The sequence below is a fragment of the Coccomyxa subellipsoidea genome (assembly GCF_000258705.1).
Source record: "Coccomyxa subellipsoidea C-169, whole genome shotgun sequence".
Classification (NCBI taxonomy): Eukaryota; Viridiplantae; Chlorophyta; class Trebouxiophyceae; family Coccomyxaceae; genus Coccomyxa; species Coccomyxa subellipsoidea.
In genome coordinates, this window is record NW_005178033.1 from 625,843 (window position 1) to 639,947 (window position 14,105).

At 53.8% G+C, this 14,105-nt stretch overlaps 4 protein-coding genes across 4 annotated transcripts; 3 read left to right on the forward strand and 1 right to left on the reverse strand.

Moving 5' to 3' along the window:
• Nucleotides 1-412: 412 nt before the first annotated feature.
• COCSUDRAFT_55900 (PLP-dependent transferase) lies at nt 413-2,789 on the forward strand (the record flags this gene model as incomplete). The annotated part of the gene is made up of 7 exons (XM_005646691.1): nt 413-467; nt 629-825; nt 968-1,082; nt 1,203-1,302; nt 1,673-1,889; nt 2,107-2,303; nt 2,633-2,789. The coding sequence occupies 7 exons, from the start codon at nt 413-415 to the stop codon at nt 2,787-2,789; spliced, it is 1,038 nt and encodes a 345-aa protein (XP_005646748.1).
• Nucleotides 2,790-4,032: 1,243 nt separating this feature from the next.
• COCSUDRAFT_55901 (TPR-like protein) lies at nt 4,033-7,696 on the forward strand (the record flags this gene model as incomplete). The annotated part of the gene is made up of 9 exons (XM_005646692.1): nt 4,033-4,112; nt 4,277-4,512; nt 4,756-4,920; nt 5,238-5,359; nt 5,589-5,696; nt 5,886-5,964; nt 6,251-6,507; nt 6,900-7,181; nt 7,505-7,696. The coding sequence occupies 9 exons, from the start codon at nt 4,033-4,035 to the stop codon at nt 7,694-7,696; spliced, it is 1,521 nt and encodes a 506-aa protein (XP_005646749.1).
• A 709-nt stretch (nt 7,697-8,405) lies between these two features.
• COCSUDRAFT_55902 (hypothetical protein) lies at nt 8,406-11,665 on the reverse strand (the record flags this gene model as incomplete). Its single annotated transcript, XM_005646693.1, has 9 exons — nt 8,406-8,543; nt 8,663-8,726; nt 8,927-9,090; nt 9,431-9,652; nt 9,983-10,181; nt 10,493-10,647; nt 10,881-11,001; nt 11,127-11,346; nt 11,569-11,665. The coding sequence occupies 9 exons, from the start codon at nt 11,663-11,665 to the stop codon at nt 8,406-8,408; spliced, it is 1,380 nt and encodes a 459-aa protein (XP_005646750.1).
• A 575-nt stretch (nt 11,666-12,240) lies between these two features.
• On the forward strand, nt 12,241-14,099 carry COCSUDRAFT_16650 (HAD-superfamily hydrolase; the record flags this gene model as incomplete). The annotated part of the gene is made up of 5 exons (XM_005646694.1): nt 12,241-12,453; nt 12,598-12,696; nt 12,811-12,994; nt 13,489-13,588; nt 13,703-14,099. 5 exons carry the CDS (start codon nt 12,241-12,243, stop codon nt 14,097-14,099), a joined length of 993 nt encoding a protein of 330 aa, XP_005646751.1.
• Nucleotides 14,100-14,105: the final 6 nt, after the last annotated feature.

Sequence of the window (14,105 nt, forward strand, 5' to 3'; positions counted from 1 at the left end):
CAGCGAACGGGCATCGCCGACGGTCTGAATAAAATAGAGAGATTGTGATCTACTCCAGGATTATTGTATTTGAATGCACGTCAGTAAGTCAGGTGAATTTTCTCAAGAGCGCTGGGAGGCATGGTTGAGTTCTTGCCTGGGCCGCCTGAGGGACGCAGATCTCCTGCGGACACTCCGACCAGTGCAGCCAACCCTTTCAGGGAATCGGGTGCGACTAATGCGCATTTTATTATTTCTTCTGACAAACTCGAGGGGTGTGCATTGACAAGATCGTCTATACCGCCAGGTGCACCTTCCTGGCGATGTGCTGGGTCCGTGGATAGAGGATGGAGGCGGACACGCCTGTCAGGATGTCCTTCAGCATGGTAAAACATTGAAGCTGTTCAGTACAAACGACTACCTGGGCCTATCCATGCATGCGGCCGTCCGACACGCAGCAGCTGACGCAGCAGCGCTGTACGGAATTGGTATGAACTTCTTCCTACCTTTTCAATGGGGTTGACCTTAGCACTCTTCTATTACGGCCGCACAGCACGGCGTGACTCTTTTCTGCAATGATTGATCTACTATCGGCATCTGACCGGCATCCTTGCAACCCTAGTATCATTTCCTTTCTTCGGCGCATCAGGGCCGAGGTCGTCACCGGTGGGTCTTGGCTACACGGTGCTTCATCAGGAGCTCGAGAGCCGGCTGGCTACTCTGAAGGGCACCGAAGAATGCCTTCTGTTCGCCACGGGATTTGCGGCAAACCTGGCAGTCATGTCAGCTCTGGGGAGCAGCGAGGATGCAGCCATTTTCTCAGACGAACTGAACCATGCATCCATAGTGGATGGCGCTCGCCTGGCCTGCAGAAATAAGGCGCGCTTCATGTTGCAATCTGCGTATTCTGCATGTTCAGGCCAGTTCCCGAATTACAGATGCAGAGCTTCATAAAGTCACCTGAAACTTCTGGGCCTGTGCTTGGCAGGGGCAGCTGCACATCTACAAGCACAATGACATGCGGCACTTGGAGGAACTCTTACAAACCTGTCCATCATCCCACAGAAAGCTTGTGGTGGCAGACAGCGTCTTCAGCATGGATGGTGGGCACTCTTGATCCCTCCAAAAGACACAATCCAGCTCGTTGAATCACAGAGCCCTCACATCGTTCCTTGCATCTTGTTCCAGAGCACTTTTGTGATCGACTGTCTGCCGGGGATTAGGTGACATTGCAGATTTTGAGGGCCTGACGCGGCTGCGGAGGCGGTACGGCTTCCTGCTGGCAATTGATGAGGCCCATGGGACTCTGGTCTGCGGCTCAAGGTGTGGATTACACTGCACTGCATTCCTCTGCTGTCCACCAACTCTTGAATGCTGAGCTGATTGTGGCGGGACTGAAATCCCCTTGATCTACTTACAAAGACCTCAAAAGAGCAGGGCATCATGCTGCCATGTCATTCGTTAGCACTGCTCTCGCACTCCAGAAGGTTTGCGCACTATTTGAAGATTTGCACTCATTCAGTCAGGAGGATGTCAGTGCCCTGGTTGTGTGAGCCCAGGCTGGCTTCCTTTAACAGATATAATTTGCTGGCGTCAGTGCTAGGTGAAGCTGTCAGGTAGAGCACGCAAGGATCCAAACGGCAAATCAGTGCACAACTTCAGATAAACTGATTGTGTGCCGGTGCGTGGCCAGGGGCGGCGGAGCAGCGGAGGCATTTGGGGTGGGCGAGGAAGTGGACCTGCACATCGGCACGCTGAGCAAGGCGGTAGGGGCGCACGGCGGCTTTGTGGCCTGCCAAGCCGACCTCAAGAGCCTGCTGATCAACAAGGGCCGCTCCTACATCTTCTCCACCGCTCTCCCAGCACCGGTGGTGGCAGCCGCCATCGCCGCGCTGCAGGTCAATGAACAGGTGACTCCCTGACTGACCATGACTCACAATGATCACTGACCCTAGTGAATGACCATGGTGACTCATTGTGTGACTCATCAGGGTGACTCACCATAGCTCCCAGGTAGGGATCAGCATTCCTCGTGTTATCGTCATGCATTCTCCTTCGAGAGGACAGGCATTCCAAGCAGTATTTAGCATGAAGGACAGCATTGAGTGTGGTCGGGAAATTGTGCAGGAGCCAGACAGGCGTGAGCATCTGTGGAGGCTGGTGAGGCGGCTTGGGGAGGGGCTGGGGGTGGAGGCCTGCAGCCCCATTGTGCCTCTCATCGTCGGCAGCGAAGCTGCGGCTGTGGCCGCCTCCGCCGCGCTCCTCGAGAGGGGCTTTTATGTGCCGGCCATCCGACCTCCTGCGGTTGCCCCAGGCAGCTCCAGGTCAGCAGAATGCACCATTTTCAAGTTTCTCTGCATGTTTTAGTTGTCTTCTCTTTGTTGCACCAAAGCTTGCCCCCGCCGTATAAAGTGTGACCACCATGCGCACAATCGACTGGGTCGTGCTTGGATATCTGGCATGCCCAAGGAGGGGCTACTTATTCTAGCAATAGTTATATAAAAGCCTATATCTAATATCTCTGCAGATGCGCCTTGCCTCTTATCAGGAAGAGCTAGTGGCAATGAAAGTATTATAGCTGGGAAAGCTGCTTAGGGAAGTGATGTTGAGGCAAGTCAAGCGGTCAGATTGAAGGTGTGTGTGCTATGCACAGGTTGCGCATCACGCTGTCTGCTGCACACACTGTTGAGGACGTGGATGATCTGCTTGCCGCCCTCAAGGACTGTGGCGTAATTCCTATGAGAGGATTGCATGCGGCCATTGCCAGTGGCTCGGCAGTGCAAAATGTTGTCTTCCTGGCTAAGCTGTGATGGGTCGCAGCGTGGGTACGTGCATCAAAAGCTTGCAGGAATTTTGCCTTCCTTTTCCAATCACACCCCCTGACAAGCCTGCTGTGGGAATGCTGAAGCAGCCATTGCTCCCTTGTGTTTCCCGCCTTTGACTTCAAATGAGGATGTTCTTGCAACTGCTGCGCAGCTGCTACAGCTTACAAATTGGATTTATTTCATTTTGATGTCTGTGCCCCATGTGTCCGCTGCTATGTGTGCCGAACCTATCATGCTTCTGGTTGTAAGGGGATGTGTCATATGACTGTTGTCATGACCCGCTGTCAGTGACCTTCACTAAAAGAGAGTGACTTTCTGTGACTTTAGCTGAAGTATTTGAAAGCCATTGACACTACTCTCCAGACTATGAACCCCTCAGAAAAAGGCCAATCTTCTCAATTTTGCATCATGTCAGGAATGGACTCGCACAAACTCCCACATCCATGGAATAAAACCATGCATCGCAAAAAGTAATGCTGATGTCAGCACCAACTATCGAACATCTTCCAGCGTGGCGCCCATGTGGCCTGAGGCGATCCTTCAAATCAATTCACAAATTAAGATGATTGCAACTGAATTGTTGGGATGATTGCAGTTGCAATACTCACCAGATTGCTTTGCGTGCTATTGCACCAAGTCCAGAATGCAGCAGCAGCAGCGTTGTGGCAGATGTGTCGAGTGGCAGAAGAGAAACAAGCCTGTCGACCTTAGTCGAATCGTGAGAGTGCATTATATTAGTGGAAATGGAATCCATCGCAGATCGTCACCCGTCAGTTCTAAAATGGTTTCATGTCTCCGCACCGACTTGGGACAGCACAGCGTTGGTGCTGTGCTCGACCGAGATTCCGCAAGATCATCAGATAAAGAAAATATCATTGACACAGATGCTGCATTATATACTACTTCAGACAGGCAGCGTTCTCAGGAAGGCGCTAGCACATCCTATGGAAGTCTCCCAGAGGAGGCAGCTCCTGGGAAGGATCTCGTGAAGGATGATAGCCAGACACCCAGTACAGCAAGCACAGAGGTTCCTAAGCTCTCAGGGCCTCCTCGATTGGTCAGACCAAGTCCACCCAGGCAGCCTTCACAAGAAGCAGGCACAGATCCTAGTAACCATCCCTCGCTCAGCGATGGCAGCAGTGCAGCTGCCACCTTGGACAGGGGTCCTGCAGTTGAGCGAGTCTACTGGACGGGGTCAGTGCTGAGCAGGGAAGCTGTTCTTGGGCGAATGCTGGTGGGCCTTCCACAGGGCGCCAGTGTGTCTCGAGTCCTGGAGGGCCAGATGTTGTGCAGCAAGCAGATCACCCGGTGTGACTTCATCCCTCTTCGCAAGCTCTCAAAGATTGCCATTCCCATCGCATGCTGACCCGGGAATTTCTCTGCTTTCTGCTCAAAGCCAGGACCTTTTGCCAGCTAAGTTCATGCAACAAATATGGATGCCAGCAGCAAGCATTAGGGTCCGATATGCGCAGGTTGCTGTCGTGGTTGGGGCACGAAGGGCGCTTCGATCTGGCGCTGGCAGCGTTTGACTGGCTGGACAGCTGCCCAGAGTACACAACAGCGGACCGCTTCCTCTACACCCGCCTGCTCTCCATGTCAGCGCGCCAGCCCAACGGCGCAGTCAAGGCTCTGGAGTTCTTTGACCGCATGTGCGCCGCCCGCATCCGGCCGGACGTCGTGGCTTTCAACGCTGCTATCGGCGCTGCAGGTACAAAATGTTACATCTGTGTGCTGGATTCAGTACAAAGCGGGCAACAGGCAATCAAGCATGCAATTGCTTGGGATACTGATGCACATTCAAGCTCATTATATATGTGGAGGCCATTATCGTACTTCACACAACACTTTGAGCTCTAGGCTTGGCTTGACAGAAAGGACAGGGGCAATGAGGTGATATGGGTGAGTATTTCATTAGACTTACCTTGAGTATGAGCGATGGCGTGTGCGATAGGGAAGGCGGGGGACTGGGAGAGGGTGTTGCGGCTGTACGCGGACATGCAGCAGTCGGGGGTGAAGCCGGATGTGTGGACCTTCTCGGCGCTGACGGCGGCGTGCCAGGCGTGCGGCAACCGCTGGAAGGACGCCCTCAAGTTCCTGGACCAGATGGAGAGCTCAGGTGGGTCTTTTGACCGGCTGCGCAGCTGCAGAGGCTTTTCCTCCAAAGTCAAAATCTCTACCGTTAAGGCTTTCACGCACGGGCCTGCATACCATGAGAAGCTGTGCATGCATGCATGGCACTGTCTTGTCAAACTTGAGGGGAGGGGTTATGCAGTGCTTGCGTGAGCGAGTTGGCATGCACCAAAACAGTGACCTAATCCCCCGGACAATGTGACAAAATTCTGTTTTCTCATATTTGCTGTCTGGAAGCCAGAGATGCTTCTGAGGTGGGAAAAGTGCGGGAGCAACATTTGAAACCAAGCTGTGGCTGCGCAGGCATCAAGGGGAACGTGGTACTGTACACGACGCTGATGAATGTGTGCCGGCGCGGCGGGCAGCCCGAGCGTGCCATGGCCATCTTCAGGACCATGGAGACAGATGGTGTGCAGCTCGACGTGGTCAGCCCCTCTCGACTCATATTTACAGAGCTGTCCTGCCTGCCCCGTTCTCACAAAAGATGCCTTGTCTCTCCAATGACCAAATCGTCCCTGGGTTCCACTCTCATGTACAAGCAATGAAGCAATGGGTGTTTTTTGTGTGGAATTGGCAAGTGTCCAGGAGTAGCAGGATGGCTGTGGTTGGTGGTGAAGACTGCGTGGCTCATGGAATGCTGCTGGGTATGTGCAGGTGGCGTACAACCAGGCGATGGCGAGCTGCAGCTGGGAGCAGGCCTGGTCCTGCTTCAACGTCATGCGCCGCGCCGGCGTGCAGCCCAACACCCGCTCCTACAACGCGGTGGGTGCCGCTTTTCAACACACAGACAGGTTCTTTGGTGCCAGTGAACACTCCCCTCCTTGCTGGCATGCTGCGGGCCCTTTGCAGCAGCAGATTGAAGGAGTTGGTGTGTCGTGCCCATGTCTGTGGACAGAAAGAATATGTCGATTTGCTTGGGAAGTGAGGTTTGAGGTTGTCTCTGGTGTGCAGCTGCTGGCTGCATGCGAACGGGACGGGGAGGCGGATCGGGCGCTGGAGGCCTTTGCGCGTATGGAGCGTGAGGCAGCCAGTGAGCGATTCCTGCTCCCTTTCTCCCTTGCCTCTTGCTATTCAAGCACTTGCATATATCCTTCCAAGGTCCGTCATGCTGCTGTGCCACGTGAGGCGCCTCTACGTAGGAAATTTTGGAAGGTAGCCCATGAAAAAGTCATTAAAGAATTCGACACAATGCTAGGCACAAAAACATGTGTTTTGCAAGTGTACTGCAGATTACCCTGAGCACACGAGCCAACATTAGGCACAAAATTGGGGGGCGTTGGAGCACCTGACATCTTGACATGACTCCCGAAATGCAGAAACGTACGGGTACGTGGAGCCGTCGGCAGTGACATACAACACGCTGATCAGCGCGTGCGGCAAGGCGGGGAAATATGCCGAGGCGCTCGAGGTGGCGGCCGTGATGCGCACGCGCGGCCACACGCCCGACAGCTTCACCATCTGCTCGTTAGTCAGCGCGGCAGGCGGCGCTGGCGAATGGCGCTCCGCGCTCGCCACCTTCCAGGAGTTCTGCGCCGCCGGAGGGCGGCCGAACGCAGCGGCCTACAATGCGCTGGTGAGAGGCCGCCTTACCAGCTAGATACTCAATGAGAGTTGACAGAGCGCATAGGAAATGCATGTACTTGTGTTGAGGTCCCAGCAGATATGCTGTGCTGGCCTGCAGTAAGCCCCTGGCGCAGTGTTATGTCATGCACTGCAGGCTTTGCAGTGTGTGCCAGTAGATGCACACCCTGAGATACATGCACTCTATTGTTGTGTCGCACCGCCTGGCCTGGCTCTTGGATCACTCTCTCTTGTCCAGAAGCAAAGATTCCAGATCGGTGGTGTGACACGCAGCTATAAAACGTGTAGGAAGAGGCTTTGATGCCAATGTTACAAAACTCTCACTTCATGCACATCTAATGGTTGTCAGAGTCCTAGTCAAGCCTTCATTTCCTTTGTGTGCAGATCCGAGCGCTGGGGCAGGGCGGCCAGCCGGCGCGGGCGCTGGCGGTCTTCAACGGCATGCGCAGCGAGCTGCCACCGGCACCGGGCCGTGCCCCGGCACCGCCGCCAAATGCGCGCTCGTGGGCGGCCGCGATTGGGGCCTGCCGCGCCTGCGGCCGGTGGCGCGACGTGCTGCGGCTGTATCAGGACATGTGCGACTCGGGGCTTGCCCCGGACGGGCACACGCTGCAGAGCGTCATCAGCGCATGCGAGCGCGCTGGCGCCTGGGAGGAGGCCGACGCAGTGCGTCCCTTTTCCTCAATCAGTAGTCTGGACCTAGAAGTATTGAAGCAAGAGGCTGAATAGCTCAGACCCACCTTGCATGCCACTAGTAAGCTAAAATTATTTTTATTCAATAAGTTCAAAAGCTCAAAACAAACACCGTGCTGCTGCGCTTCGCGACCCCTCTTCATGCGGATCAAACAAGCGAGCTCGAGACCCTCAGGCAAATGCAGCCTGATCTCCCTTCCTTTGACAGCACCGCATGTTCCCAAACACCACAAGTGCGCCATGTTGGTGTGCGTTTTGGCGAGCAACCTTTCAGAGGAGAAGTTGTTCTGGCGCAGGTGTTCCAGCGGATGGAACAGGCGGGTCTGCTGGCGGACATGGATGGTTTGGCACTGGCAACGAGGCGGGTGCTGTATGCGCTGCCGACACTAGTGGCAGGGCCCCTCATGACAACCGCGCATTTAGCAGTCGACTCCGGCCGCGCCGCGCGCCGGTGGATCAACCGGCCGCCGCCCGCCACGGCCGAGTGAGGGCGCCGGGCTTTTTTTGTCTATCAATTTTTTGTCTCTTGTTTTTTGCTGGCTATGGTGATGGGGTCTGGTGCTAGACAGGTCTTGTTTTGCGAGGATGGATGGAGTGCTTTGTGCAAATGCATTTGGTAGAGTGCTGTTGCTGAATTTCATTATTGCTTGACGAAGATATTGGAAGGGAACTGTGCATCGCTTGACCCTGCAGTGAGGCTCAGTGACCAGATTGGACAATTCGCTTTGGAACTCTCAGATTGAACCTGGTTGATTGTGTGGTGAGGAATAATTTGCCAGATGCTATAGCACACAAGCTGGTAGCGTTCCTCCGCAAAGGCACAATTTTGAAAGTGTGAACCTGTCCACTTGCAATACTTGCACAATTAATTGCTTGCAATTATTCACTGCTCTAGTAGCTACAGATATCTGAAGTGACATCCCGGAATCCTGAAGCTGGACACCAGTGCTCATCTGCAATTATTCCTTTCCCGACAGTGCGCAGTACCACCCTGCAGTCTAAGCATACTTCGGCCAGTTGCAAGCGTATATGGCATGCAGCATGCTAAGCATACTTCTAATACAGGGCTGGGTCAAGGACTGAGCAATCCAAGAACTTCACGTCGAGATTGAAACGGAGGTGCCAGCACTGCTAGCTAGAGCAAAATCCAGCAGTTGGCAGTGCGCCCACAAAATCTGCATTGATAAGTGCCTGGCATCAGCCCACAGTGTGATACTCATGTGCGTGCACAACGATGTTGTACACAGATCCGATGGCTGCCAGCACTCCCGCAACCCCATACACCACCATGAGCGCCACATTGAACCACAGCTCCGGGCCCTTGGGCTTTGTCGCCTGTTCACACGCAGCCCACACCTTTCTTTAAACACCTTGCCAAATGATTAAGCCAAGATTTGGCTCAGACTGCTGCTTCTTTTGTGCATGCACTGCTGCAAGGGCAACAGTGGGCGCACCTTGATCCAAAGGGCGGGCGGCAGAATGAAAGTGAGCGGCATCAGTCCCAACGAACCCACCAGCCTGCGACAGAGGAAACAGCAGGGAGGGTCAGCGATGCGTCCATCTTGGCAATTGTAGCGTGTCATACAGATCTGCATAGTGATTTGGCCACATGAGGCTGATTGCACAGCTACATCCCCTCCAGCACAAGATCTTTCCACGGAGGTGCAAGAGCAAGTGCCTGACTGCTGCCATGGGTACTGAGCAAGTAGGCGGCGCACCCCATGAGGTCGCCGAAGAATGGGATGAGGATGGCCGCGAAACAGGTGAGTGCCACGTAGCTGCAGCGCACGATCGCGCGCGTCACTATCGGCCGATCCACCAGCCGGTGCTTGCGCGCCGCCAGCCAGCCCTCCGCCGTCTCGAATATTGGCTGCGCAAACACCTGCGCGCACGCACACTCTTTATGCATTCCCAGGGAGCACTTCAACTGATTACTATGAGGAAGATTTTGGTGTGGCTGCTTGCTGGCGAATGCATCTAGGGCAGTCCACCTGCAGCATTTTCCTGCCTGCCTGCTGGAGGAAGGCTTCAGCGGGCAATGCCATGATGGATGCGAGGCGCTAGCTCCATTTCAGCTCTCAAGCAAGTGTCCATGCAAGGAGATCGCTCCTGGCAGCAAGTTGTAATGATAGAAGCCTGGATGGATCATCACATTTGATCCTCCCCATCTTGACTTTCCCAGGCAGGCAGGACATGCAGAGGGGCGGGTGAGGAGGCGGCACCTGGTAGGAGGCTGCCAGGTGGATGACCACCATGAAATTGGCGATGCTGATGAGCCAGGCAGGCTTGCGCACGGACAGCAGCACGTCCGGGGACACCACATTCCCAAACGCCGCATACCCCGCGCTCGCCACAGGGAAGTACGCGATCACTACCACCGTGTAGGCCGCACCCAGGCCGCGCATCATCGACTTGAGCGCTGACGGCGGCGTCTGCATCGTTGCCTGCACAGCATTGTCTTGATCTTCAGCACTGCATGTTGCCTTGGACGCGTGTGGTGAGCAGCCCCTTGGCCCCAAGTAGGTCTTCTGGTCGTCATACAGCTTCTTCTTAAAGCTGCCTGGTTGAAGATGCCGCTGGTGCTGGGAGGTGAAATCAAGAATGACCCATGAGCTCAGCTAGTCAGATCCAGTTGCCCCTGCTTGAGGCTGAAGCCGGCATCTGGCAGTGCCCTCACGGCTCCCTTGCTGTGCTGAAGTCTCCCCTTGTGTATCCCTCGGGCTCGCTAAGAAAAAATATAAAGGATTACTTGGGAGTTGGGCAGGCAGCCTCACCTGCACCTCCAGCAGGATGGCATGGCCGCCAAAGGCAAACATGATGGTGCCCAGCGCATTGAACGCTCCCAGTATGAGTGCGGCCGGGCTCTCCTGGCGTGGCCCGTAGCTGGCGCCCTCCGACCCAGCTGCCACCGATGTTGCAAATGCCAGCGTTGAGTACATCGCTGACATGGCCGCCCCCAGCAGCGATACCCACCTGCCAGAACAGAGGCAATCCCAGTTAGGTCCAGAAGGACTGGAAGATTATTAAAGAGGGTGGGAAGCCCCTTCAAGAGGATTTGATTCCTTCCAGCATCCTGGCAGTTGTGCCTCCGTCAGCGTGTGAGAATATTGGGTACACTGGAAGAGGGATTCGGGTGGAAGGCTTGGCAGGGCTGCTGTGCTGTGCTCTGCTACAGGGCAGCAGGCGTGGTAGTTATCCACCCTTTCTGTGTGGACCTCATGGTGTTATGCTCAGATAGGAAACATGAGTGTGCATTCAAGCGCAGCTGAGGAGTCAGGGCCCACCAGAGGGAGTGGAAGTCCTTTATCTGGGACAGAAATAGCTCGAAGAAGGAGAAGACAATCGTCCACCAGGCCAATGCACTAGAACAGTTCCTATCAGTCCGCCCCGCTCCAACCGCCTTGTACACAGCGTTGTTGCACGTGCTGCTGTGCACTGCCTGTCAATGGGCAACCCAATCGTCTTCAAATGATTGGCCAAGACCAGCATCTGAGGTGTTATTAATTGCAAATGATTGCATGGACAATCAAGACGCGGCAATGGGGGAATGCCTGCAGGATGCTTTGGTCATGCATACTAAGAAGAAGTGCCATTTAAGATGTCAGAGCTGTAAGATGTGTATTATTAGAGGTCAAGTCAAGGCAGTATTTCTGTGTGAGGCTGCAGGCAGACCTGGAGGCTCTGGCCTGCAGTAGCAGTGTATGTGATGGCCAGGCCCACCAGCACAGACCACTGGAATGGGGCAATCGCCCAATTGCCCCACTTCTCCCCAAAGATAGCCCTCCCCAGATCCCTGCAAAGCAGCCCATCCTTGCACCTTTGATATGCTTCTCAGTGGCTCCCTTTTCACGTGAGATTGCTGTATGATACATTCTACGCAGTCAATGTTTGACTTGTAAAGCGGCATGCTGGCCTCACCTGTATCTATTATGCCTGTGGCCGTTTTTGTCCTCGTGCAGTGCTGCTAGCAGGTACCCGGTGTAGAGGCTGGTTGCTGTTGTCACCGCCAGGGCGATTACACCGCCAGTCCACGTGAGGTAGGAGAAGGCATATGGAAGCGATAGCACCCCCACACCAACTACTGCGGTGATCGTGTGAAAAGTTGCATCGTACCATTTGCTCTGTGGTGCTGTAGAGCCTGCAGTGGGCAATTTGCGTTTGTCTAAGGCATTTGAAGTGGGCTTAGATGTATATGGCTCCTGTGGAAGGAAGCTGTTTGTGGTACTAGAGACCCCAAGCTGATCAAGACCTGGTCAACTGCTGCTGATTGTGAGGTGCTCAATGACTACCTTCGTCTTGACTGAACAGCACTTTGTATCTAGATTGCACAGAACACAGGATAAAAAGGGCTCAAAGTTACCTGATGTTGACGCATGCCCGTTCTGCCTTTCAAGCTCAAATGAGAGGGGCTGATCTACAAGTCTAGTTACATCAGAGGTTGAAGAAGCCGCTGTCATTTGCCTTCGCAAAGGCGGCCTGGCTGAATATCTTCCGTCCTGGCTTTCAAGCATCCGTAACAACACCCCGCGTCCTTTATTCCCTTCTCTTCTCAATTACGATCAATGAACTCCGGTTGCAATTTTGAAAGAAGCGGTCCAGGGAATCGATGCATTTGGAATTCATGGCTTCGCGACACCTGGAAGCTGCGCCTTTTCTTGGTCATCAATAGCCTCCACCCTCTTTCTGATGCTCTAGATCCTTTTCCTACCATAGATGAAAGCAGACGCTTGTGATGCGACCTTATAGCAGTCGACATCATTTCAACAACTTCTTTGTAAAGCCGATGGTCTCGGGAAATCTCGATGCCATGATCCGTGTTGACAGCAGATATCTTAGGATCAATCGAGTTGCATCCGTTGTAAATGCAGAAGTTCACTGAATTTTCTCTTCCGGTTATCTGATTTTTTTTGATGAGAAAGAGACTCGTTGAAGACTTGAGAACTTCCTATCAAGCAATGAGCTAGAAGTCTAAATGATCCCTCTTGTGTCACAAGTATTGTAATATATCGGCATTATGTTGGTTTGGAGATCGATGGGATCTTGGAATAGGGCGTGCAGTAGCTCACTTGGTTTGGCGGAGTGTCTGTCACTGCTACAAAGGAAGTTCCTCCACACTCCTGGAGCAGCCTCCGGGCCTCCTGCTTTTGTATTCGACATCGACGGTGTCCTCATCAGGGGCGAGACTGTCCTAGGGTCTGCCAAAAAGGCCCTTCAGCGCCTCTACACAAGAGGGGGTGAGCCATGTGTCCCATGGATGCAACAGAAAATGAACAAAAACATGTGACTTCGACATTATGATGTCCTGGTAACACCTATGTTATAACACCTATATAACACCTGGCAACACCATTCTAACACATGTCGTTCGACTTCAGGTGAAACACAGAAGTATCCAATCTGTTTTTTGACAAATGGAGGAGGCGTAACAGAAGCAGAGAAAGCACAGCAGCTGTCAGCTTGGCTTGGTGTGAACGTGCGCAACAATCAGGTAATGACACTGCCCGGGGACTGCTACCAGAAATGATCCCATTCAGCTTTAATGAGCAAGTCGGATTCTGCATGGTGTCATTTGCACAACATCATGGCAGTGTATGGTGGCCAGGTGGTGCTATCTCATACACCCTTCAGGAGCCTGGCCAAGAGCCTGGGGAGCAAGCCTGTGCTGGTGGCTGGGGTGGGCAAAGTGGCAGAGGTGGCAAGGGAGTATGGATTCAAGCATGTGCTTACCACAAGAGACATTGCACTTGCTGTGCCAAAGGCAGTGCCCTTTTGGAAGGGTTCCCCAGGTAGGCTGTGCAAGATTTACCGTGCCGACCTGTTTGTTGCTTCACTGGCATACAATTGTTATACCAGATATTTCCAGAGAGATTCTAACTCAGACATGAAGCATCTACGCAAAGTGCAAATTGCAATCGCAGCCATTGGCTAGGACTTACCTGTATCCTGCAGGACATGAGCCTCCTGCATCGGGAGGATGTCCTGTGCACAATTTAGGACTGGGGTCTCCTAAGCGCCCAATAGCAGCCATCCTGGTCTTCAAAGATCCTGACGACTGGTATCTTGACCTGCAGATAATGACAGATGTCATCCTGGGGGGTGAGAAACCCCTTTCCTGCTCAAAACATCCCATGTCCGCCTGTTGATACCCTCCAATAATTGCTAGAGCAGCCTGGATGTGGGTTTGGCAATGTGCTTTTCAATGTCAAGGCAATCACAAGGCATGCTTTTTGGGCAGGTGGCGTGCCGGGGCGGTGGAAGCCGATGAAAGCTGACAGAGCAGCTGTGCCAGTGTATTTCAGCAATCCGGACCTGCTTTGGGCAGCAGACTTCCCGGCCCCCCGCTTTGGCCAGGGCGCCTTTGCAGCAGCTCTCAGAACGCTGTACCATGAGGTCATACTTGCTGTCATTCACACTGAACACCACATGTCAAAGACTGCCACGCTGCAGCAGACGCAGATTGTGACAAATCTGCTGAGAACTCTCCTTGAAGTGAGCTTTGCATTGCAGACTACTGGTGGAGAACTGGAGCATCAGTACTTTGGCAAGCCCCACAGAGCCCCCTATGCATTGGCTGAGGAGCTCCTCTTGGAGCAAGCAATTCAGCTGGGCAAGTTGCCAGCAAGCACTGGAGCAGAAGCGGCCAAGCCAGGCAGGGCACTGCCTTTTGGGGCCATCTATGCAGTGGGAGATAATCCAAAGGCCGACATAGCGGGTGCAAATGCTCAGGGGCAACCTTGGGTGTCTGTACTGGTGAGGACAGGGGTATTCAGTGGGGAGGACGGGGAAAATGACAGGGAACACCCAGCAGATGTGGTGGTTGATGATGTGGCGGGTGCAGTGGAGGCAGCTCTGCACAGAACTCGCAGCAGTGAGTGGCACAGCTTGCGCTGATGCCCC